A 26034-nucleotide genomic window follows, 5' to 3' on the forward strand; every position below is an offset into this window, starting at 1 on the left:
GAAGCATTTGTTAGTGAAATGAAAGGAAAGACAGGATTTTCTTCTAAATAACTTCTGTTTTTAAAAAAAAAAAAGGGTGTCATCACTATATTGTATACCTGAAACTAATTTATTTATTTTTTTAAATATAATTTATTGTCACATTGGCTTACATACAACACCCAGTGCTAACCCCAACAAATGCCCTCCTCAGTGCCCATCACCCACTTTCCCCTCTCCCCCATTCCCCCATCCGCCCTCAGTTTCTTCTCTGTATGTATTTAAGAGTCTCTTAGGGGGGCACCTGGGTGGCTTAGTCGGTTAAGCGTCCAACTTTCTCTTAGGTCATGATCTCGCGGTTCGTGGGTTCGAGCCCCGCGTCGGGCTCTGTGCTGACTGCCAGCTCAGAGCCTGGAGCCTGTTTCAGTCTGTGATTCCCTCTCTCTCTGACCCTCCCCTGCTCACGCTGTCTCTCTCTCTCTCTCTCCTAGAAATAAAATAAAAAACATTAAAAAAAAAAAAAAGAGTCTCTTAGGGTTTGCCTCCTTCCCTCTCTGTTTGTGACTATTTTTTTCCCCTTTCCTTCCCCCATGGTCTTCTGTTAAGTTTCTCAAGATCCACATATGAGTGAAAACACATGATATCTTTCTCTGATTGACTTATTTCACTCAGCATAATACCCTCCAGTTCCATCCACATTGCTGCAAATGGCAGGATTTCATTCTTTCTCATTGCCATGTAGTATCCCATTGTGTAGACAAACCGCATCTCCTTGATCCATTCGTCAGTTGATGGACACTTAGGCTGTTTCCATGATTTGGCTATTGTTGAGAGTGCTGCTATGAACATTGGGGTACATGTGCTCCTATGCATCAGCACTCTTGTATCCCATGGGTAAATTCCTAGCAGTGCTATTGCTGGGTCATAGGGGAGTTCTACTGTTAATTTTTTGAGGAACCTCCACATTGTTTTCCAGAGCAGCTGCACCAGTTTGCATTCCCACCGACAGTGCAAGAGGGTACCCGTTTCTCCACAGTCTCGCCAGCATCTGTAGTTTCCTGATTTATTCATTTTAGCCCCTCTGACCTGTGTGAGGTGGTATCTCAGTGTGGCCTTGACTCGTATTTCCCTGATGATGAGTGACATTAAGCATCATTTACCTAAAACTAATTTAAAAACACTTCTCTAATGAATACAAAAAAAAAAAAGAAAAGGAAGAGAACACATGAAATAAGATTAGCAAACCACTGATAACTATTAAAACTGAGTGAAGGGGTATATAGGGTTCATAATTCTGTTCTATTTCTGTGGATGTTTGCAATTTCTCAAAATAAAAAGTTCAAAAAGGCAGGGGCACCTGTGTGACTTAGTCAGTTAAGCGTCCAACTTTGGCTCCAGTCATGATCTCATGGTTTACAAATTCAAGTTCCACATCAGGTTCCGTGCTGACAGCTCAGAGCCTGGAGCCTGCTTCAGATTCTGTGTGTGTCTCTGTTTCTGCTCCTTCCCAGCTCATGCTCACTCACGCGCGCGCTCTCTCTCCTTCTCTCAAAAATAAAAACATTAAAGAAACTTTTTTTAAGTTTAAAAAAGGGAAATGTCAAAGATTATAGCTTGCCCAGGAGCCAAGTCTTTATAGAATCCTGATTTTCAATTGTTAACACCATGTTTTTTCCCTTTGTTAGATATGCTTTCCTCATCAGCAAGCAGTCCTGCTCCTGATCCTGCTCCTGAACCTGACCCTGCTCCAGCTTCAGCTCCTGCTGCTCCTCAGCCTTCAAAAATGGCTAAACCATTTGGGTATGGTTATCCAACTCTTCAGCCTGGGTATCAGAATGCTACAGCACCACTTAATTCTGGAGTACCGCCCAGTAGCCCAGCGTATTCTGGATTCCAGCAATATGCTCAAGTATGTATAAAGACATTGCATTTCTGGGGCACCTGGGTGCTCAGTCAGTTAAGCATCCGTCTCCTGATTTCAGCTCAGGTTATGATCTCACAGTTTGTAGGCTTGAACTTCATGTCAGATTCTGCACTGACAACTCAGAGCCTCCTTCAGATTCTCTTTCTTCCTCTCTCTCTCTCTCTCTCCTTCCCTCTCTCTTTCTCTCTCTCTCTCAAAATAAACAAGCATTTAAAAAAAAAAAAGAGATTGCATTTCTAAAATTGTGAAACTTATCAATTCTAACAGATACCTGGTGATTCAGATGGATCATAGGTGCATATACAGATAAGCCTAGATAAGATATACATAGAATTTGGTTCTAGTTTTATGTGTGTGTGTTTGTGTTTGTGTGTACACAGAGATAAAAGGAAATATAAATACCAAATTTTTAAAAAGGTTCAATCTGGATCAGGGTATTAGCTATGATTTTTCTGGTCTTCATTGTACTTTTATTTTTTAGAGTCTTGCAATGTGCTGGTATTGATTTTATGATAAAATGAGTGTTACAGAATTTTTAAAATTCTGTATTGCTAGGCTGGTTTTTTCCTCAAAAAAATGACATGGTATATAAATATTGTTTAGAATTTTGGTTCCAACTCTTAGATTAAGGAAATTTGGGGGAGCCTAGGTGGCTCAGTCGGTTAAGCTTTCAGCTCAGGTCATGATCAGTTTGTGGGTTCGAGCCCCGCATAGGACTCTCTGCTGACATCTCAGAGCCTGGAGCCTACCTCAGATTAGGATTCTGTGTCTCCCTCTCTCTCTGCCCCTCCTCTGCTCACACTGTCTCTCTCTCTCTCTCTCAAAAATAAATAAACATTAAAAAAACTTCATAACATGACATAACTGAAATTGGTGCAGCCTCCATATACATAAATGCTGATCAATAGTTAGGTTTATTATTAAGTACTGCTGTGACCCATTCTGATATAATCTTTCTTTGGAGACACCTCTTAAATGCCATATCAATTTAATAATACAGAATAGTAAGTATCTTACATTCATATTTATTAAGAAAGTAAAATATAAGGTAACAACCGAAAAGGCCAAAGCATTCTACCAAAAAACTATATAAAAAACTCCTCCTTGTAGACTAACATTATAGAAATTTCATCTTATGGTCCACTAAGAATAAAAATTAGAGGGAGGGGCACCTGGGTGGCTCTGTCAATTGAGCATTCAACTCTTGATTTCAACTCAGGTCATAATCCCAAGGTCATGGAATCAAGCCCCGCGTGTCGACTCCGTGTTGAGCATGGAGCCTACTTAAAATCCCCCCTCCCCCATCTCTCTCTCCCTCCCTGTCTTCCCCCCCCAACTTTCCTCTCCGCCCAAAAAAAACCAAAATTTAAAAAAAAATAGAAGAAATAGGAAAACCATGTTTTTGGAACTAAATCTTAGAATTAAGGCACAAAAGGAATAAAGAAACTGGGAAGGCACTGAAGAAATATAGTTAGTTGGCATACATTTTTCTGCCTTCCATTCTATTAGAATTTCTTTATGATTTTATTGGTCCAGGTGAAACACTTTTTAAATCATTTTCTGACTCTTGTGCTTTAAACTAATTGCTTTTGGGGGTCATAATATATAATGTATTTCTACATTTTAATGAGACTAAAACCAAGTTCAAAGAAAGGATCTGGTTCATAGGGGAAGTTTTAGGCACAGAAAAAAAATCATAATGGTATTCCACAGTGACAAAGGAAAAGGTTCTTTGACCAAATCTGGCCTGCTGCCCATTTCTGCAAAGAAACTTTTATTGGAATGTAGCCACAATCATTCTTTTATGTATTATCTATGACAACTTTGCACCACAGTGGTAGAGTTGAATAGTTGTGAAAAAGATACGTGTCTCTTCAGATTTTAAAATATTTACTACCTGACCCTCTACAGAAAAAGTTTGCCGACCCTTGACGTAGAGAATTGACAGTATTGTTTTTTTTCCCATTTTATTTAGGAGGTTATTTTGGAAGGTAGTAAATTATCCTTGGGGGCACCTGGGTGGCTTAGTCGGTTAAGCGTCTGACTTCGGCTCAGGTTATGATCTCACGGTTTGTGGGTTCAAGCCCCACATCAGGCTCTATGCTGACAGCTAGCTCGGAGCCTGGAGGCTGCTTCAGATTCTGTATCTCCCTCCCTCTCTAACCCTCCCCGGCTCACACTGTCTCTCTCTCTCTCTCAGAAATAAATAAAACTTTTAAAAAAAATTTTAAAAAAGAGATTACCCTTGGAATAAAAGTAAAAATTAATGTTTATTATACTAGATTTTTAAAAATAACTTTATTCTATTCTGTGATCCCAATCCTTTTTATACTCTAGTTCCAGTGCAAGGATCACAGGAGTTTGAATGGAGGGGACAGAGGCAGACTCAAAAGTAACTTGGGTGGCTCCGTCAGTTGGACATCCGACTCTTGATTTCATCTCAGGTCATGATCTCAGTTTGTGGGATCCATGTGTCAGGCTCTGCACTGGGCTCTGCCATGACAGTGCAGAGCCTGCTTGAGATTCTCTCTGTCTCCCTGATCCTCTCCCACATGCATGCACACACTCTCTCTCTCTCTCTCTCTCTCAGAAATAAACATTTTTAATAAAAAATAAAAAGTAACTTGGATTATTAAATCATGAGGAAATGAGCATCATAAAGCCAAAGCTCTAGACTTTCACTTCTACCTTTCATTTTTTACAACTTTTTATTGAACTATAATCTGTATTATATTTATGTGCAGGTATATAAATCAACATCATACAGGTTAATACATTTCAACAAACTGAACACATGTAACCAACAGCCAAAGTCCTTTCTCACGCCTTTTCTAGCCACCCACCCTCAAGCAAGACTTGGCAACTGTCTTGACCTCTAATACCACACATTAGTTTTGCCTGTTTTTATACTTCATGTAAGTTGAATCGTAACTGTGTATACTCTTGCTGTGACTCTTTGGCTGAACATTATGCTTTCTTTGTGCTTGTTCTCAGTGTTCATTCGTTCTCCTTGTTGTATAGCACTCTATTTTGTGACTATACTTGCTTGTTTGTTTATTCTGTTGTTGTTGGGCATCAGGATAAATTTCCACGTTGGGGCTGTCATGAACAGCGCTGTCCATGTCTCTTACGCAAATGTATATCTAGGAGTGGAATTGCTGGGTCATGGAGTGTCCATACGTTTAGCAGTTAATGCCAAACAGTTTCCAAAGCAAATGTTCCAATTTGTACCTCCCATTAGCAGTGTATGAGAGCTCCAGTTACTGTACGTCCTTGTCAACACTTGGAATTTTGACTTTTTTATAGTGATTACCTTACTTTCATTATTTTTAAAATTTTTTTTCTAATGTTTTATTTATTTCTGAGAGAGAGAGAGAGACAGCGTGAGCCGGGGAGGGTCAGAGAGAGAGGGAGACACAGAATCTGAAGCAGGCTCCAGGCTCTGAGCTGTCAGCGCAGAGCCCAACACGGGGATTGAACCTACGAACCTCAAGATCATCACCTGAGCCAAAGTCAGACACTTAACCGACTGAGCCACCCAGGCGCCCCTTTTCCTTTCATTATTTAAGTGAGGAGGTTGAGACTCAGATAAGTGAAATCATCTAAGACCAGGTTTAGTTCTGAGAATACAAATCTTTGCAGTTCAGAATTAAGCATTTTTTTCTCTCTTTAACTGGTAGGGACTTGCACAGAAGAAAACCAAAGTCAGATTTGATGTTTGTATCTAAGGAAGAATACAAAGCAACAATTTACTTTTGTTTAATCTGAATTTAAAATAGGTTTTTGGACACTGGTGTTTCTGGGCCAGTGAACAATGATTTAAACGCACAGTTAGGACATAAATTTAAATTCTTACCTATCTACTAAAAAAAGATTATATATTTTAATCTAAGATTAACATTATCAAGCTAATTTTAAAAGAAGCCATTTATTTTTAAAGTCCTAATTAGGATAAGAATATCTTAACTTTAGCCTTAAGCAACCTTTTATAATAAAATTGAAACGCCATTAAATGTTGTACTTAGTATAAGCCAGTGCTAGCTTTCTGAACTTTTAAGGGCTTTTTTTGCATTTATTGATTTAGATGACCCTTATTAAGAAATGGAAAACCTCAGTAGTTGGCCTTTGAAGAAGAACAAAATTAAAATTTGTTTTTCAACCCTGAGAAATGGAAAAAGGTTGATGTTTGAAAATGAACATAAAAATTAGAAAAGTATTTTAGTGACTATGAAAAACCAGATGTAATGTTATATAGTGCTTTTTTTAAGGCCTTTTTATTTTTTATTCTTTTTTTGAGTTTCTGTTTTAATCACAAGTACACTCCTCAGTCCTCATCATCTATTTCATGCATCCTCCCCACTTTCATCCCCCCTAGTAACCATCAGTTTGTTGTCTGTAGTTAAGAATCTGTTTTTTGGTTTGCCTTTCTCCCTTATTTTCCCCCCTTTGCTTATTTGCTTTGTTTCTTAGATTCCACATATGAGTGAAATCATACGGTATTTGTCTTTCTCTGAATGATTTATATCACTAGCGTCAGTGGACACTTGGACTGCTTCCATATCTTGGCTATTATAAATAATGTATATAGCACTTTTTTTAACCTCTCCCTGGCCAAAAACAAAAAACAAAAAAACATGATCAATTGTAGAAAAGTGCAAATAAGCAAAAAGAGGAAAATAAATACCAAGCAATATTCCCACCATCAAGATGTAAACGGTACCACTTGGAGTCTATCCTTCCAAGTTTCCAAAATGCTATGCATTTTGGGGGAAAAGCTAGTAAAGAAACTGGACATCTAATGGCTTGTTTTAAACGAACAAAAGAAGTTGATAAGTAGTGATATTGTTTTAGAAATTTTTTGTTCTTTTAATAGCAAAAGACAAAACCTTTCTATATATCCTTCCTCTGATAACTGCATAATGTTTTATAATCAACCAATCTGCCATTGTTGGGCATAATTGTCAAAATCAACATTTATATACACATATACACACACACCTTAATGTATCTGTCTCATTATTAGATGAAATTTCTTCAGGTGGAATTACTGAATCAAAGCACCTAATTTTATAAGATTTTAATATTTCTATTTATGCATTCAGTAAAAACTTACTGAGTTCCTACTGTGCAATAGTACTACTTTAAGCACTGAGGGTACAAGAGGAAGCTAAGTGAACAAAACAAAGTTCTTGATCTCAGAAATTTGTTGGGAGGGCAGGTTCAGCGGGACAGTAAATAAGTAAACCAATAAATTAATGAGATAATCTCAAATAGTTACAAGTGCTGTCAAGTAAGAAAAGTTGAAGAAATTGCTAGGATTGGGGATATAGAGTAGATGGTCAGGAATTCCCTCAGTGTAGAAATTATGTTGAGTTACCATTTGGATGACAAGAAAAACGAGGCATGGAAAAACCTGGGGGTAGAGCATTTCAGGCTGAGGAAACATATATGCAAAGACTTAAGGCAGGAGCAACTGTGATGTGTTGCAAGACTAAAGTCTCAGTCTGGCTGGAACTCTGAAGTTAGCAATGGGAATCAGACCAGAGAGCTAGGGAAGGACCATAGTCAGAAGCTTGGATTTTATCCCAAGTGCAAAGGGAGACATTGGAGATTTTATGTAAAGGAGTGATATCTGAGATACATTATTTAGAGAATCATTTTGGCTACTGTGTGAAGAACAGATTAGGGATGGAAGTATTTGAAAAGACAGAAATGGAAACGGAGACAGATGGAAGCTTTGCCAGAAATGTAGGACCATTCTTTGTTCTAAGGTAGTATCAGCAGAGGTAATGAAAAGTGAATGGATAAAAGTTGACTCATTGATGAATTGGTTATGGTAGGTGAAAGAAAGGAAGACAGCAAGGGTAACTTGGGTTTTTGGCAGAGCAGCTGGGTAGACGGTAGTGCTTTTACTTTGAAGGTGAAGAGAGACAAATAGGTCCAAGAGTGAGAATCGAGTTGGCCATGTTAAGTTAAAGGGCCTGATGGACATTTAAGTGGAGACATCCAGCAGGCAGTAAAAGTGTGTATGACTGCCCATTCTATATTACTAAGTCCACCAAGAATTATTTTTTACAAGCAAAGATATTTTTTATAACTATTAGTCATTTATGTTTCTTTACTGAAATCCCAGTTCATGTTCTTTCACCATTATTCAGGTCCACTGGTTTGTAAAAGCTATCTATAGTAAGTATAATAACCTTTTGTCTAATATATATTGTAATTTTCCCCTCCAGCTTGACATTTGTATTTAATTTTAATAGCATTTTCTGACATTGAAGGAATGTCTAAATTTTATATAGTCCTATTACGATTTTGGTTTTAACTTTTGTTTGTGTCCTTTAAAAGTTTTTCAACCTTCAGGTTAGGAATATTCCAGCTATGAATTTTTTTAGTTCTTTGGTGATTTCAATTTTGCATCTTTAATCTATTTAAGGTTTTATTTTGGCTCATACTGTAAACCATAAATCTCATTCCCCCTCCCCCCACAACCCCCAGAAATAGCTCCAAGTTCACTATCGTGTATTAAATAATCTATCTTCTTTCACTGGCAAAAAATTTGGGTAGTTTGGACATCTAAATTAATAATAACTAAGTCAGTTTGAGTCAATAGAAAGCCATGAATTCATAATAATACTAAAAATAAAATAAAGGTAACACAGAAACAATAAGCAAAAGCAAAACTCCTTGAACAGCATTATACATTTTTTATGACATCAGCTCATTATTCCAAAACTTGATCTGTTTCAGTATTCTTGCTCAGAGAGTCATCACACCGAGACTTTTCTTTCCAGGAAGCAACTTTATTCATGCCGGCACCGCTCAGTTGGGTTTCGTACCCAAAAGAACTGAGCGGCCTACCTCATATGGCATAGGTTTTTTATACATTTTCTATTTCTTTGTCTCCCATATATGGTAACACACATAAACATGCAGTCTGATTAAGTTGTTTCAGTTTACAAGAATATGGGGGATGTAGACAGCTGGACTCCTATCTAGGTGACCTTGAAGTCTTCTCTCTTCTTCATTTTTTTTCTTTCTCCTTAGGGAGGGGTTCCTACCACAGATCTTTGAAAAACCTTGCAAACATATGCATTTATATATTCATTTTGCCTTTCTGTATTCACAGAAACCAAATTCTTGATGTTGAAAAACATTGTTACTGAAAATGTTGTTATAAAGTTTAACTGTGCTAATACTGAAATTTATTCAGTATTTTGTTTTGAGGTTTTTTTCAAGAATGCTTTAAATTGAGCTGCCCTTCTAAATCATTCTATTACCAAGCCAGGTTTAATATTTTTTAATGTTATTTCTTTATTTTGAGAGAGAGAGAGAAGCACGAGCAGAGGAGGGGCAGAGATAGAGAGAGAATGCTAAGCAGGCTCCATGGTGTCAGTGCAGAACCTGACACAGGGCTCAAACTCTTGAACCGTGAGATTATGACCTGAGCCCAAATCAAGAGTGAGACACTTTAGCAACTGAGCCACCCAGGCATCCCCCACCTTTTCTTTAAATGTTTATTAAATTTTTATTCTCTTACTCTGTATGTTAAAATCCTATAATAGTAAAATACATTGTATTCAATTTGATTTTATTGCTCTTTTGTTTTGTATTGTGTTGTCCGCAGTATCCTGGTGTGAACCAGCTGTCCTCCAGTCTGGGAGGACTGAGTCTTCAGAGTTCTCCACAACCAGAAAGTCTGAGACCTGTAAACCTCACCCAGGAGAGGAATATTTTACCCATGACTCCTGTTTGGGCTCCTGTACCTAACTTGAATGTAGACCTCAAAAAATTAAACTGTAGCCCGGAGTAAGTACTTGTTTTATTTTATTTTATTATCTTTAGTAAGTAATATACTTTGTCAGAAACATTGTTTGAGTTTCAGAGCCAGTAAAAGTGATAGGATACTAATTCCTTGATTGGAAATTTTGTTAATGCGGACTTTTCTTTTAGTCTGTAGAGAAGTTCTTGCTGTAAGATTCAGTTTGGGTCCTGTTTGTGCCTCCATCTCTGTCTCCATTCAGGCCTATTCCCTGTCACCTAATGTGAGGGAAATTTTTTTCCTGCTTGAGTGAAAGGTTTCAGGAACCCCAATTTAACCATATTTTTCTTACATTTCTTTTTCCTTTTTCCTTACTTTTCACCAGGAGTAACTTCTGATGTCTTTTAAAATAAGGGGGAATCTTTCATCTTCAATCTTTGCTTGAAAAGGACGTATACTTCACTTATATAATCCTAAGAACGGGTTTATATAAATGGTTTATCTCTTGAGTTTTCTTTTCTTTGCATAGAATGCAAAGACCATTATCTCCAGGCTTATGATTTCGTTTATTGAGTATTTCCTCACTGCATGGAGAAGTTTAGCTGACAGTTTGCACCTGGTGGCCACCAAACCCTGGTGTATCCTCTGGGTTGATGAGCTCTGTCACTCACCTCACAGTACCTTCAAAACTCAGAGTTCTCTGTTCTTGTTTGCTTTCAGTACTTATTTCTCCTAAGAACAGGATAGTTCTCTGTACTCAGATGCTTTTTAGAAAACATCTTCCTGCTCCTGAAATCTCTCCTTTTCATAAAGTAAACTGATTCACAGAAAAACATTGTCTTCTCCCTTGCATTAGAATTAGTGTTGATTTTATTTACAGCCAGTACTGTCCTTTATTAAGGCAATAGTGTTCTAGCTTTTTAAAAAACCATAAGCTTCTCTTTTTTCAACCAAAATCTTATAGAGATTTCCAATATAGGAAACAAAATAGAGCTGCTCTGAAGATTCCCCCTCTTCTCCCACCCACTGCCACCAGTCCCCCATCAGTGCCTAAGGCAGCATCAAGATCATTGTCATAAAAATGTATAATCACTGATTCTGGGATAAAAACAGCTGCCTATTGGGGCGCTTGAGTGACTTAGTCAGCAACCAGCTTCGGCTCAGGTCATGATCTCACAGTTCATGAGTTCAAGCCCCACATTGGGCTGTGTGCTGACAGCTCAGAGCCAGGAGCCTGCTTCGGATTCTATGTCTCCTCCTCTCTCTGCTCCTCCCCCATTCATGCTCTGTCTCTCTCTCTTAAAAATAAATAAACATTAAAAAAAAAAAAAACAGCTGCCTATTCCTATGAATATCAGTTGCTATCAGGGCATAAGTATGTGGATTTTGGTCTTGTGTTATAGAAGATTAGGCATCCCCTAAGTAGGGGAATATGGTCTATGTATGTATGGAGAGATTCCACAGGTCCAGAGGATGGTGTGTGTGTTTCTACTCAGTTACGTGTTTTCTGTGAAAATCTCTCTCTCATCAAAATAGCAATGCAGAGTAATTAGGAGTGTAGACTTGAGAACTGGACAGACACAGGTTCTTACCATGGTTCCACTGAGAAATACCTATAAGATTCTGCACATTTTTATTTTATTTTTAATGTTTTATTTATTTCTAGGAGAGAGAGAGAGAGAGACAGTATGAGCAGGGGAGGGTCAGAGAGAGAGGGAGTCCCAAACAGAAACAGGCTCCAGGCTTTGAGCTGGCAGTCAGCACAGAGCCCGACGCGGGGCCCGAACCCACGAACCGCGAGATCATGACCTAAGCGAAACTCGGACGCTTAACCGACTAAGCCACCCAGGCGCCCCAATTCTGCACAGTTTTAAAAAATATTTATTCATTTTTGAGAGAGAGGGAGCAAGTGGGGGAGGGATAGAGAGAGGGGGACAGGATCTGAAGTGGGCTCCACATTGACAGCAGTGAAGCTGATGCAGGGCTCAAACTCACTAACTGAGATCATGACCTGAGCCAAACTTAGATGCTCAACTAACTGAGCCACCCAGGTGCCCTAAGACTGTGCAAATTTCTTAACTTCTCAAATTTTCAGTATCGTCAGCTGAAAAACAGGAATAATTCAATAAATATTTACTAAACGCTTTCTAAGTTAAGAGCCAGGCACTGTTTCTGGGTGCTAGGAATGAAGCAGTAAACAAATGGAGTTCCTAATTTCATGCAACCTTTATCCTATTCGGGAAGACATACCATGAACAGTCAAAAAAATCATTAACTGTCATAAGTTGAGGATCATGTATATAACACAATGTCAGAATATTACTATGAAGTAGGGAATAGTAAGAGTAGAGGTTGGCTGTTTTTAATTGAGGAGTCGGGACAGGTTTTTCTCAAGGAGTTAACATTTGAGTAGAGATCTGAATGAAGTGTGAAAACAAATCAAGTGTGCCAAGCTGTGTGAACATTAATCACAGAAGTCCTGAAGCAGGCACCACCTTACTGCGTTCACGGAACACGACCAGCCTGGAGTCTGTACATACCTGGATATCTATATACTATCAGCTGCTCTTCTTAAAATTCCTTTTCTGGTGTCTACTACTTCTTCCTTCTTATCTCTTTGATTGCTCCTTTATTGATTCTGTGTCTACTGACCTTCACTCATAACTTAATAAGTTACAAGCACTTTCTCTAAGAGAGGAATAGTGCTAAGGTCACACGGGACGAAATGATCTGTGATCTCAAGTGGTACACAACCGTAAAGCAAAGCAGAGTAATACCGTAGAAGCATAAACTGATCTCAGAGCACAGAGAGAGACATCCACTTCTTCTCACTTGTTACCAGAAGGAAGGGTGGTTTCAAAAGAAGTGATAATTTTGAGGAGTCTCATAGTAAGAGTTTCATCAGGTAGAAAATGGGCAGAAAAGCAAGGAATAGCATTATTAAAGATGCAGGGGTATACCTATTCACTGGTGTCTTCTACTCCCTCCTATTCATATTCTACATCTAGTCATAATGTTTTTTCCCAAATGTGTTGTATTTTTCCACCATGAAAATGTTGAGTCCTTAATTTAGGTCTTTTGACATATATTGCGTATATGCCTGCTTAAAGTAATATGGATCTTTCTAGTTCTGGTTTTATAACATTCCCATATAATTCTCATCTATATGAATGTTGTTAATTATCTACAAATGTCTACTTCAGTATAAATTTTTTTCTGATAGCTAATATAGTCCGTGTTGTCTCTGTTTTTTGCAGTTCATTTCGGTGTACTTTGACAAATATTCCACAGACCCAGGCTTTACTGAATAAAGCTAAGCTTCCTTTAGGATTACTGTTACATCCCTTCAGGGACCTGACGGTAAAGTGACATATTTTAAAACATTTGCGGATACTGATGTGTGTTTGTTTGCAAGGTGTTTTGATTGTATATTTTCCAGGAGATTTTTTTCACCTTCTTTTATTTTTTTAAGTTAGAAATAATCATTTTTGTCAAATTCAACTCAGCAAACATTTTTTTAAGTACCTGCTCTGGGATGGGTCCTAACTAAGCACTGATAAATACAGAGATAACTAAGTCATTGACTTTGCTTCTAAGAAATTTCTATCTAACAGGGTACAAAGATGGAGAAACAAATAAACGATGGTGCAGGATAACTGATAGCTGTAACTAACCAAATTCTGTGAGGTGCCGAGTACAGGATGGGAAGTGATTCCCTCTGGGTGCGGTAGCAGTGGTTTTCTGTCCATGATGAGGTCTGAGCTGGATTTTGAAAGATGAGTAGTTTTGGAAATTGGAAAGGCCGTTGCAGATAACCTTTGGGAGCTCTTTATTAAACATGAAGGTTGTACCAACAGTGAGGTCCAGTTAGGGAGGAAAACTATATAATATTCCTAACTGTAGGGAACAAATAACCTTTGTAATAATAAGTCCAAATGCTTCAGGTCTATTGAATTAAAACATTTCTTATTTACATTTCCACAGCCTATTGGTTTAATGCCGAGCTGGCTGGATTTTTACATATACTTCTGGGATTTAATGCAAATATGTTGTCTTTAAACTAAAACTCTATAAACTTCGGAGATAAAGTTTATCCAGATGCATTTTATTTATACTTTGTAAGTTGTATTTCTCCCTCACATTTTTTTACTGCTGTGGTTTTCTACCCTTATTGCTGCTGAGTTTCTTTTGCTCTCATTTATCCAAAAAAAAAAAAAATGTTTCTTAACTCCCTGTTGTGCCAGATGCTGAGGATATAAAGGTCAGTAAGCTTCCTATGGGACTAACTTTCGCACTAGGATGTATAGAAAGGAACAGAGTGAATAGAAAATAATCATGATATGCAATAGATACCTTGAATTTACTCATTCAGTACATACTGTATCATCACCTGTTAAACTATTTCAGACATTATCTCTAAACCGAGATCGTGAACTTCCTATATACATAGGTGAGAATTTTTTTTCTAAACACAGATGCCATATATGGTATTTTCTTGAAGTGTATACCCTAAATTGGCAACAGTGACTTCCTCTGGGCTGTAGAATTCTGGGTAATTCTTTGTTTTCTCATTTTCAGTTAATTGTGCTTCCTGATTTTTCCTAAGTGTTATGTCATTACTTGTATAATAAAAACTATATATGTTAAAGAAATTAAATACAAAGATACAAATATTTTTGTGTAGATTGCAGGGAGGGGGTGAAGCCAGAAGGAAATATACTAAAAGGTTATCAGGGATTAATTCAGGGAGATTGAATAATATGTGTTTTTTTTTTAGTGTTTTTTCATATTTGCTAAAGTTCTTAAAGTTCCCAATCCCTTTCTTTCCTTTTCCCTTGTTTTAAAGGAGTCCGAAACATATTTATAAATTTATTTTTAAATATTTTTTACATGCTGACTTTTGTTTTAAGTTTACTTATTTATTTTTGAGAGAGAGTAAGGGCAAGTGGGGGATGTACAGAGAGAGTAAGAGAGAATCCCATGCAGGCTCCACAGTGTCAGCACAGAGCTCAATGCAGGGTTCAAACTCACAAACCATGAGATAGCAACCTGAGCCAAAGTTGGACACTTAACCGACTGAGCCACCCAGGCTTTATTTTTATTTATTATAAATTTATTTTTATATATCATAATTTGAAATCTTTGCCCCCTCAACACTTTTAAAAAAGATCACTAAAATTACCAGCATTTCAGGGTGGTCTCTTTTTTTGTTAAGTTTAGCACCAAAACATTCTCACCTTCTGAAAAAAATAACTCATTCAAAACTAGGTAGAACTTCTGCCTTTCATCATTTAAAACTGTCACATGCACTTACAAATATATTTATTTTTTTTTAAATTTTTGTTAATGTTTATTTTTATTTTTGAGAGAGAACACAAGTGGGGGAAGGCAGAGGGTGAGGGAGACAGAAGTAGGCTCCGGGCTCTAAGCTGTCCACACAGAATCTGGCACAGGGCTGAGACTCACAAGCCATGAGATCATGACCTGAGCCAAAATTGGACACTGAGCCAACTGAGCCACCCAGGTGCTCCTCATGTTTTTGTTTTGTTTTTTTTTAAAGCACATTGTGTTTGGTTTTTTATGGCCTCGGTTCCCGTCAGGACTGTTGTGGCTGTCTAGTGAGCAGTGCCCAACGGTCCAGTACCAGGTACTGTCAGACAGCAAAGACAACGACATATTTATGTGGTATATTTTTCTTTCTCACTGATATTTCTTGAGTCTACCTGATGAGCTCTGAGTTATATTATTTTTTTGGCCAACCAGGGTTTTCTTAATGAGCCAGTAACTTTTATTACATTTGGTTTGACTTTGTTTTGGTACTATCTCACCATTTGTGGTGAAGAGTGAAAAAACTTGACAGCGCTTGTGTTGCTCAGCACATCACTGGATTTTATTAAAAGCCATCAATTTCAAAACACAGTTATAGTTTCTGTTCTGTATATGGAGCAGAGCAGTCTGTGTTCCGTTTTTCCCTGGGGTGCTTTTTCTGCTACAGCGTCTTTATTTTACTTCCTAGCAATTACCAGTGATAACATCAAATACCATTGTGAGGTGCCGATCTTGTCGAACATATATCAACCCTTTTGTATCCTTCATTGATCAACGTAGATGGAAATGCAATTTGTGCTATAGAGTTAATGACGGTGAGTTTCAGATTCTTAAAATAAGTGTATTTAATATTATCTTAAACATTTAGGCATTTTTGTCATTATCTGGTCTTTTTCCTCATTGCTTCAAAAACTTTCAGGCCACTTTTTTTTTTTTAATGTTTTATTTATTCCTGAGAGAGAGAGAGAGACAGCGTGAGTAGGGGAGGGTCAGAAAGAGAGGGAGACACAGAATCTGAAACAGGCTCCAGGCTCTGAGCTGTCAGCAGAGAGCCCGACACAGGGCTCGAACCCACAAACCGTGAGATTATGACCTGAGCCGAAGCCAGACGCTCAACCGACACGGCCACCCAGGCACCCCTCAGGCCACTTTTTAATGGAGAAAATATAGCCTAGGGCCACTTCATCTTGGCTGGCCAGGGGATGATTGAGAATGAGCAGAGTGACGGTGAGGCCAAGTAAAAAATATTCACAGAACAAGCATTGAAGGTCATGTAGACTAATTGTGCTTGATCCTGACAAGTTAAGATTATCTTCAGTTTGTACATTTGGTCCATTTAAGTAAGCATAGATTTTTGCCAGTATGTATGGACACGTGCATATGAGCATGTGTGCTGGTATCCCTTTGAGTCATTTCTTAGGTCCTGTTAGTATAATTGCTTTCAAATTTGTGTTTCTGTCTGATTTTTTTTTTCCGTATCATGTGATATAATAAATCGGACACAAGCCTAAGAATCAGGTTACCTTTGTCCTGGTTCCTCTCTTGATTTCAAGCGTTTATTTTATGTTTATCTTATCTTGATATTTTTTTTTTAAGAGTATTTTTACCATGAGATGTTCACAGAACTGTTGTAAACTTGATATAAATATTGATGATGAAGGTGTTTATTTCTTGGTATGCACATGTGTGTTTAGTTACAAAATGTATTACTAACTTTGTACTGGATTTCTATTTCTTACCTAGTTCCTGAAGAATTTATGTATAACCCCCTAACTCGATCTTATGGAGAGCCTCATAAACGACCAGAAGTTCAGAATTCAACTGTGGAATTCATTGCTTCTTCAGATTACATGGTAACTACTCAGTGTAAAAATTAGTCATGGGATATAACTGTATTGGTCATTTATAATTTGCTGTGAAGTAAATTCTTGCAAAATTTTGAATTGTCCCCAATATTAATTTTTTACAGTAATACTGAAATTTTATACTTAACAAATAGAAAACTTTTTGTAAAGGTTACTTGATGTCCTAAAAGAATGCAGTTATGTCACTAAGAAACATTAGTAATGTTTTATGATAAGCACTAATGTTTATAATTTGTTGTCGTTTTGATTTGATTACTGGCATGGAATGAATATAAATATCCTTTTACCATTTAATATTTAAGACCTTCAAACAGAAAAACTCATGTTTTTGCCAAAAGCTGCGGTTTTCTGGCTCTTAAAGATACCCCCATCTTACTGGTTTACCCAGTACAGATATCAAGATAAATGGATATTGACCTCACTTTAACTTTTCTCTCTCCAGTTCATCATAAAATTCTACTTGTTCTTTAATTATACTAGCTCTTTAAGATCTCATTCTTCTTTTCTGTTTACAAAAATGAATTATTGGCTTAAGTTCTCCTCCTCTTTTATCATATCTATTCATTTTAAATGTATTATTAGTAACTACATTTCTTCAGTATCCTCATGACTAATCTTTGTTGTCTCCAAAAATGTACAGTGTTGCTTGCTGGTGGGGAAACGTGAACAGAGACAGCTGATGTGTATAAAGTTCCTGCGGTTTGGCCCATCTCTTTCTTTATTTTTGTAATTTTTATGGTCCAGTTTAGCATCTGCCCAGTTGATTCCTAGTTCCCTGTCTGTTTCCCTATTAACTGTAGTAAACTTTCTCTTGGGCCCTTTTACTCTGAACTTCTTGCCTTCTTTACAACTTCTATTCACAACTCTGTTCTGGCTCCTGAAGTACTGAAGCAAGAAGTTAATCTTTAATTTTTGCCATATGATCTTTGGTTGGCATATTAAGAAAAAAAGATTTTATATATTCTTTTAACTTTTTATAGCAGTAATTTTTCAAGCATACTTCAAAAAAGAAATAATAGTATAGTGTGCCATTATTTACCTATCACCAAGCTTCAACAGTTAGCAACATTTTGCTAAATATATTTCGTCTATCCCCAGTCCACCCCAGTGCTTCCTCCCTTCACCCACTCTGGAGTTTATTAAATGCTGATCCCAGCATCATATCATTTAACCTATAAATACTTGAGTATCTATATCTACCAGATAATGACTTAACATATTTAAAATACCATCACCAAGACTTTCTTTACACTTAGCACTTAATGCTTGTGATTTAGCCACCATGACGTGACCCAACAGCTAGTAGTATTAGTTGTAAGGTTTTAAAAAAGAAATATAAAAAACAATGTTTTTGGAGTAGGGAAGGGATATAGAGGTTCGTTCACAGTAATGGTAAATAAGCCTAATTTTTCTTTGAAAGATATTTCAATTAACATTCTATCAGAAAAACGTTTAGGGGGTACCTGGGTGGCTTAGTCGATTGAGCGTCCAGCTTTCACTTAGGTCATGATCTCGCGATTCGTGGGTTCAAGCCCCGCATCGGGCTCTGTGCTGACTGCCAGCTCAAAGCCTGGAGCCTATTTCAGAGTCTGTGTCTCCCTCTCTCTCTGACCCTCCCCTGCTCACGCTGTGTCTCTCTCTCTCCTAGAAATAATAATAATAATAATAATGATAATAAAAACGTTTAGGCTATCTATTTAACCAGTACTGTGTAACAACTGCCTTATTATGCTTAATATACAACCAACTTATAAGAAAATAAGTTAAAGGAATGTCATTTTCATTTGTACACAAGATCTTACAAAATGTCGATCCTATCTGTGTGTTTTATTGTATCATCAGTAAATACCCAGTAGTAATAGTGATATAAAAAGAATAAATTGTACCTATTAAAGAAATAAAACTATTTTTATTCCTTTCAGCTTCGTCCTCCTCAACCTGCAGTTTACCTGTTTGTTTTAGATGTATCTCATAATGCAGTGGAAGCTGGATATTTGACAATTTTGTGCCAGTCCTTGTTAGAAAATCTAGACAAGTAAGAAATTTTTTTTACTCATGTGTTTGTGTGTACACAAATATATATAAGTTTATTGGCAACTTATGGGGTTAGTTTTTATTACAGTTTGACTTCATGTATCTGTCACTGCAAGAGTACTTCTTGGGGCACCTGGGTGGCTCAGTCGGTTAAGCATCCCACTTCGGCTCAGGTCTTGATCTCTCGGTTTGTGGGTTTGACCCTGCATCAGGCTCTGTGCTAACAGCTAGCTCAGAGCCTAGAGCCTGTCAGATTCTGTGTCTCCCTCTTTCTCTGACCCTCCCCTGCTCATGCTGTCTGTCTGTCTATCTGTCTGTCTGTCTGTCTCTCTCTCTCAGAAATAAATAAAAAAAAATTTAAAAAATTTAAAAAAAAAAACTAAAAAGAGTACTTCTTGTCCACCTCAGACCAAGGATCCTGCTACTTCAATTATTATGATTTATGACTTGGTATCTGAATCATAAAATTGTAAATGTTTAATACTTGCTAAAGAATTTAGATCTCATCTAACTGTTCCTTGGACTTGGCACATCTGAGCACTGACCAGGGTATCAAGGATCTGGATGAGAGATATGTAGCTGTAATTTATGCCTGAGCAAGGAGTTTTTCATATTAGTTTCAAATGCCCTATTGAGAAAATGAACCAGATAAAGGGAAAGAAGGAATTGATTTTGTGCTGAATATTTCAGGAACCCAGAAACTGAACTCTTCATTTTGGCATATGAGAAATGAGCTGTATTGTGCAAGTAGAAATAGAGTATAGGATATTGGCTCTAATTCCTGCCTAGTGTTGGTCATGAAGGAGACCCTCAACTAGCTTGAAAAATGAACCTTCCAAATCTCTGGAAAACAAAGTAGTTTGTACATTGCTTTTTTTTACTCCCAAAACCCATAGGAGATATGGGTTATTAATAAGAGTGGCTCCCATCTGCATTGGTCTTGACATATGTAAAGAAGTACAAAAAGTACTTTGTCAGAAGTACTCTTGGTGATTCCAGAAGGTTCTCTCCCATCTTCCGTTTAAGTTTGAGAGTCCTTGTTCTGTTAAGTGCTAGCTCTTGTTACCATAGTCTGCATATCACTGATCTGGGCCTATGACTAGTAGATTAAAATACCCAGAAACATTAAATGATTTGCTTTTAGTTTCTTTTAGTAACTTAAAGTTTTCATATTTTTATCCTTGATTGAAGCATTCGCCCTGTTTTTAGGCACAGGTGCTTATTAATTCAGGTATAGCTTCAGCAGTGAGTAGCAATGGAAGACTGCAAAGAAATAGTTTTAAAACTGAAGAGTCAGCTTGCTGAAAAAGTATGAGGATATAATCCTAGAAATAGGAGCCAGTCCAATGAGTGACTATTTGTGAGTTAAATAGACTATGCAAAACCAAAAGGATAAAATTGGGAATGGAAAATCAGTTAAAACATACATACATACATATGTACATAAATATTTGTATATATTTGATTAATCAGAAAATAGAAGCATTAGGAAAATAAAAAAAAAGATAACTTGTTTTTGGAAAGGGTTATGGACATAACTTTGAGAAAGAGGAATTTGATGTGGAGCAATTCCAGTTCAACTCTGAATTTGGAGCCTGGGGTAGAGTAGATGGGGAGTCTCCATTCTGACTGATAACAAACAACCCTAACACGCCATGACCTTAGAAATTTGAGAGGAGTGAAGGATCGTCTGTAGAAACATCATAAATCTTGGGGCGCCTGGGTGGCTCAGTCGGTTAAGCATCCAGCTTAGGCTCAGGTCATGATCTCATGGCTCGTGGGTTCGAGCCCCATGTCGGACTCTGTGCTGACAGCTAGCTCAGAGCCTGGAGCCTGTTTCAGATTCTATGTCTCCCGCTCTCTCTGACTCACCCCTGCTCACGCTGTCTCTTTCTCTCTCTCAGAAATAAATAAACATTTTTAAAAGTTAAAAAAAAAAAAAAAAGAAAAGAAACGTCATAAATCTTGACCAGTATTGGTAAGCTAAACACCCACATAACTTGATGCATTCTGTTTTCTGAAATATATTTTGACCTTGTTTGTGAACCAGCTAACTAGCCTGATCAATCATGCATAATAGTAATAATGCTTGTTTTTGATGTACACTATTTTGGCATCCTAAGATATTCAAAAATATTTTAAAAGCATTGCTAAAATAATAAATTATAACAGCAGTTAACATAGTTAGTGGTACTTAAAAATATACTTCTGTAAGATGAGGCATCCATTTTATCAATAAGGAGAACCTGACAGGCAAAGAAATGGTAATTCTTTATGCCATGGCATTGACTTTTGAATACTGAGTTCTTGTGGAAAACTTTTAATGTTTTTATTTATTTATTTTTTGAGAGACAGAAAGTGAGCAGGGGAAGGACAGAGAGGGAAAGAGTCACAGAATCTAAAGCAGGCTCCAGTCTCTGAGCTGTCAGCACAAAGCTACACACAGGGCTTGAACTGTCAGCACAGAGCTAGACGCAGGGCTTGAACTCACAAACTGCAAGACCATGACCTGAGCTGAAGTCAGAGGCTTAACCGACTGACCTACCCAGATGCCCCAACTTTTAAAAGACTGATAATAGATGAAATGTCTTGCTGTTCTGAAATGTGACTTTTATTTAAAAATTTCTACATTAAAATCTGATTTACATTACATTGTCTTTTCATGGAAAGTGCTCATTTGTCATTCTGCCCTTAAAACTGTTTAAGCTAGATACACTCTTTGTAGTATTGGAACTGAAAATATGAGTAAATTTTTAGTTAAAGGAGTGTGTGTTAGAGGCAAGTTAAGAAGAAATCTTTGATTTTTAAAATATTTCATTTTTAGCTTTGGTTTATTATTTGAACATGGTTCAGTTTTCTGAAGTATTAACTCTAAACATGTTGGTTTCATCTGAAAATGGGATGTTTCATCTTTGCTCTTCTTTTCTAATGTATGTTGATTTACAGAGGAATAACTTTCTGTTCTCTATGAAAAAGCACGTGTAATTATTCTTAGACTTAGTTTACTATTTCATTATTTTTTTAATATGTTACTAAACACTTTGAATTTAAAATTATCATTTTTGGAGCCCCTGAGAGGCTCAGTTGGTTGAGCGTCCGACTTTGGCTCAGGTCATAATCTCACAGTTCGTGGGTTCGAGCCCTGCGTCAGGCTCTGTGTTAAATGCTTGCTCAGAGCCTGGAGCCTGTTTCAGATTCTGCGTCTCCTTCTTTCCTTGAACCTCTCCCGCTCACGCTATGTCTTACCTGTCTCTCAAAAATAAATAAATGTAAAAAAGAAAATTAAAATTATCATTTTTATCCTTAGGCTTCCTGGAGATTCACGAACAAGAATAGGATTCATGACCTTCGATAGCACTATTCATTTCTACAATTTACAAGAAGGATTATCACAGCCTCAGATGTTGATTGTGTCTGATATAGATGGTAAGCAGTGAATAGAAGTCTCTGATTTTGGAATTGAGGCTACTTTATTTGATAATACATCCTGTCATGGGGCTGTAAGGATAATTTGGCACACTTTGATGTTGTTTAAAAACAGTTTCCTGGTGAGGTGCCTGGGTGGCTCAGTTGGTTGAGCGTCCAACTCTTGATTCGGCTCAGGTCATGATCCCAGGGTTGTGAGATCCAGCCCCACATCCGGCTCTGCACTAAGTGTGGATCCTGTTGAAATTTTTTCTTTCTTCCTCTGCCCCACTCCCTAGCTCATGTTTTCTCTCTTTCTCTGTCCTTCTCCCTCTACCTCTTTCTTCTGGTCTCTCTCTAGAGAGATAGATAGTTTGTTTCCTGGAACATATTTCATTCTAAGTTTTCTGTGCCTGTGTGTATACTTATACATGTGTACACACACATGTGTATAATATATATTTAATAAAGTATATATATATATTTAATAAAGCAGTATCATGGTTCCCATTATTTATACAGCCTGGTAAAAACTAAGATTTTTAAATTTATGATATTCTTTTGACTTGATTTATCTGTTGATTAAAATACATGTTTTCCCTTTAGATGTTTTTCTCCCTACACCGGATAGCTTACTTGTGAATCTATATGAAAGTAAAGAGGTGAGATTGACTTTTTTCTTAAAAGTATGAAAATATTTCTGTTATTTCAACTGTTTACTAAAATCTTGAACATTTGTTTACTTAGTATATTAATATTGCATAGACAATGTAGGTAGCATATTTATTGATTAACCCTTGGGTTTATATCCCCCAAGATACAGTGGTATGTATTATACTCCAGAATGTTTTAAAGAAGAAAACTGCCTTGCCCTCTGAGTAATTCAACTTTTAATCTTTGTTTTCCCAGCTTATAAAAGACTTATTGAATGCATTACCAAATATGTTCACCAATACAAGAGAAACCCACAGTGCCCTTGGTCCTGCGCTTCAGGCTGCCTTTAAATTAATGTCTCCAACAGGTGGCCGTGTGTCTGTATTTCAGACACAGTTACCTTCCTTGGGTGCAGGAGTTCTGCAGTCCAGAGAAGATCCTAATCAGAGATCAAGCACAAAGGTATTTTAGATTTGGTTTCTCTGTATATTTAAGATGCTGTTTTGTACCTCCATAGACTGTGTAGTTATTTGTTTGTTATTCTCCTTTTTTAATTCATTGATAGTAAAAATCTGGTGAGAAAGTTTAATTATCATTTTGCGTTCTTCATATTACTTTGTTTGCAAGTCATAGAAATTTAAAAATAATTTCCTCTAATCCTTTCATTTTACAGATGAGGAAAATACATTAAACTTGCTAAAGGTTAAGTAACTAATGGTAAAGGTGTGACTTGATTTTCTGGCTGTGGTGCTCTTTTCTGTTACACAAGTGATAATACTACATCTGAGCTATTACAATTTAACATGCTCATACTAAAATATTTTAATTATAAAGATAATACAAACCATTGTAGAACAAATGTAAACCATCAGTAATCTTTACTATCAAGGTAATAGCATTTAGGCGTGCTTGGCTGGCTCACTTGAAGAAAATATGACTCCTGATCTTGGGGGCTTAAGTTTGAGCCCCACGTTGGGTGTAGAGATTACTTAAAAATAAAATACTTTTTTAAAAAAAGATAATGTTTATATAAACACCTACAAATAACCATGATCAGGCACCATACATGTACAGTATATTTTTAACTGACTGTTTTTCATTGAGGGGTACATTGTGAGCATTTTCTGAAGTCCCTGAAAATTGTCTTAATTTTTTTTTAATGTTATTTATTTTTGAGACAGAGAGACAGCATAAGCAGGGGAGGGACAGAGAGAGAAGGGAAATGCAGAATCCGAAACAGGCTCCGGGCTTTGAGCTGTCAACATATCCCAACACGGGGCTTGAACTCAGGAACCTTGAGATCATGACGTGAGCCGAAGTTGGTGGTTTAACCGACTGAGCCACCCAGGTGACCCTGAAAATTATCTTTTAAAAATATTTTTTAGAGACACCTGGCTGGCTCAGTCAGAAGAGCATGCAACTTTTGATCTCAGGGTCATGAGTTCAAGCTGCACTTTGAAGGTAAAGATTACTGAGAAAGATAAACTTTCAAAAATAAAAAAATATTTTTTAGTAAATATGAAAGTAGTTGATTTATAGCTTACTTCCTAGCTACTGACAGTTGTCTCCAGTATTTTCACTATTTAAAAAAAAAAGACTATGAGACTGAATATTACTTGGGTTTTACATGAAGATTTGGTCAAAATATTTTAATCCCTTATTTCAAATAATAAATAAGCTAGGAAAATCATTTTTGTAGTGTGTATAAGTTTTATCTCACCTCAAAGGAATAATATTACAACTCGTTGAGTATGAACTAAACAGTTTTAATAATGCCGTAAATATTTAACCATATATTTAGTTTTTCCTTGGGAAAAATTCCTAGAAGTGAAATTATTGGCTCAAACTTAAGTTATTAATATGTTTTAGGCGCCTGGGTGGCTCAGTCGGTTAAGCATCCGACTTCAGCTCAGGTCATGATCTCACAGTTCGTGGGTTCAAGCCCTGCGTCGAGCTCTGTGCTGACAGCTAGCTCAGAGCCTGGAGTCTGTTTCAGATTCTGCGTCTCCCTCTTTCTCTGACCCTCCTCTGTTCATGCTGTCTCTCTCAGAAATGAATAAAACATAAAAAAATTTTTAAAAAAAGTTATTAATATGTTTTACTTGCTTGGGTTTTGTTTTGTTTTGTTTTTATCAACTGTATCCTTAAGGACTCTTAAATCTTCTAGCCATTATTATTACTGTTTTTTTTTGTTTTTCATCAATTTGCTAGAGAAAAATAATGCCATATTTTACTTTTTATAGAAAGTGCATTATTAGGAAGGTTTTTTTATTTTTGTGTTTGTTTTTAAGTAGGCTTCATGCCCAGTGTGGAGACCAAAGCAGGGCTTGAACTCACAACCCTGAGGTCGAGAGTAGGACGCTAAACTAACTGAGCCACCTAGGGACCCCCAGAAAGTACAGTTTTAAGTTGTTTTTTAAGAAAAAGTCTAATTTTAAAATAAAGTAGGGCAAATATATTTTTTAAACTCATCAACTACAGCTAGCATTCAGTCCATTGATCCATTGTAATCCATTATAGAATACTGAGGGGTTTTGAACAGAGGAAGGTGTTGTATGTTACTGAAGTCTCTGATACAGTTTTGTTTTATTTATCTCATTTAACTTTCGGAAATAGTCTTTATTTCCTGAGACTCAGAAGCTTAAAAATAGCTGTTCTGATTTACATATTTCTTCATATCTGAGTAAACTCTAATATAGTAATCATACATTATAATTAAGAGGATTGAAATATTTTGTTATGTAATGTAGCATAGGAATTAAGAATTGGAGTCTGACTCTTGCATTTTTTTTATTTTATTTTTTTATAGTTTCTTTATTTTTGAGACAGAACATGAGTGGGGGAGGGCAGAGAGAGAGGGAGACACAGAATCCGAAACAGGTTCCAGGCTCTGAGCTGTCAGCACAGAGCCTGATGCGGGGCTTGAACCCACGAACCGTGAGATCATGACCTGAGCCAAAGTCAGACCCTTAGCCAACTGAGCCACTCAGTCACCCCTGACTCTTGCATTTTCAACTCTTCACCAGTGCCACCTTCTCAGCTCCAGTGTCCTCATGCCAATAGGAAAAACCTTCCTCAGCCTT

General features: G+C 37.0%; 1 protein-coding gene across 2 annotated transcripts in view; it reads left to right on the plus strand.

Annotated features, from left to right (window-relative positions):
* The window catches only part of SEC24B (SEC24 homolog B, COPII component), a 105366-nt gene that overhangs the window by 63689 nt on the left and 15643 nt on the right, over nucleotides 1-26034 (plus strand). For both annotated transcript variants that reach the window (XM_077778451.1, XM_077778452.1), the window contains 9 exons: nucleotides 1665-1888; nucleotides 9531-9712; nucleotides 12923-13025; nucleotides 15682-15808; nucleotides 16737-16846; nucleotides 18781-18893; nucleotides 22200-22318; nucleotides 22904-22959; nucleotides 23207-23413. In XM_077778451.1, the coding sequence (XP_077634577.1) occupies nucleotides 1665-1888; nucleotides 9531-9712; nucleotides 12923-13025; nucleotides 15682-15808; nucleotides 16737-16846; nucleotides 18781-18893; nucleotides 22200-22318; nucleotides 22904-22959; nucleotides 23207-23413 (1241 nt within the window). The remainder of the gene's footprint in view (nucleotides 1-1664; nucleotides 1889-9530; nucleotides 9713-12922; nucleotides 13026-15681; nucleotides 15809-16736; nucleotides 16847-18780; nucleotides 18894-22199; nucleotides 22319-22903; nucleotides 22960-23206; nucleotides 23414-26034) is intronic.

Source organism: Crocuta crocuta, unplaced genomic scaffold, assembly GCF_008692635.1.
Source record: "Crocuta crocuta isolate KB4526 unplaced genomic scaffold, BGI_CrCroc_1.0 scaffold587, whole genome shotgun sequence".
Classification (NCBI taxonomy): domain Eukaryota; kingdom Metazoa; phylum Chordata; class Mammalia; order Carnivora; family Hyaenidae; genus Crocuta; species Crocuta crocuta.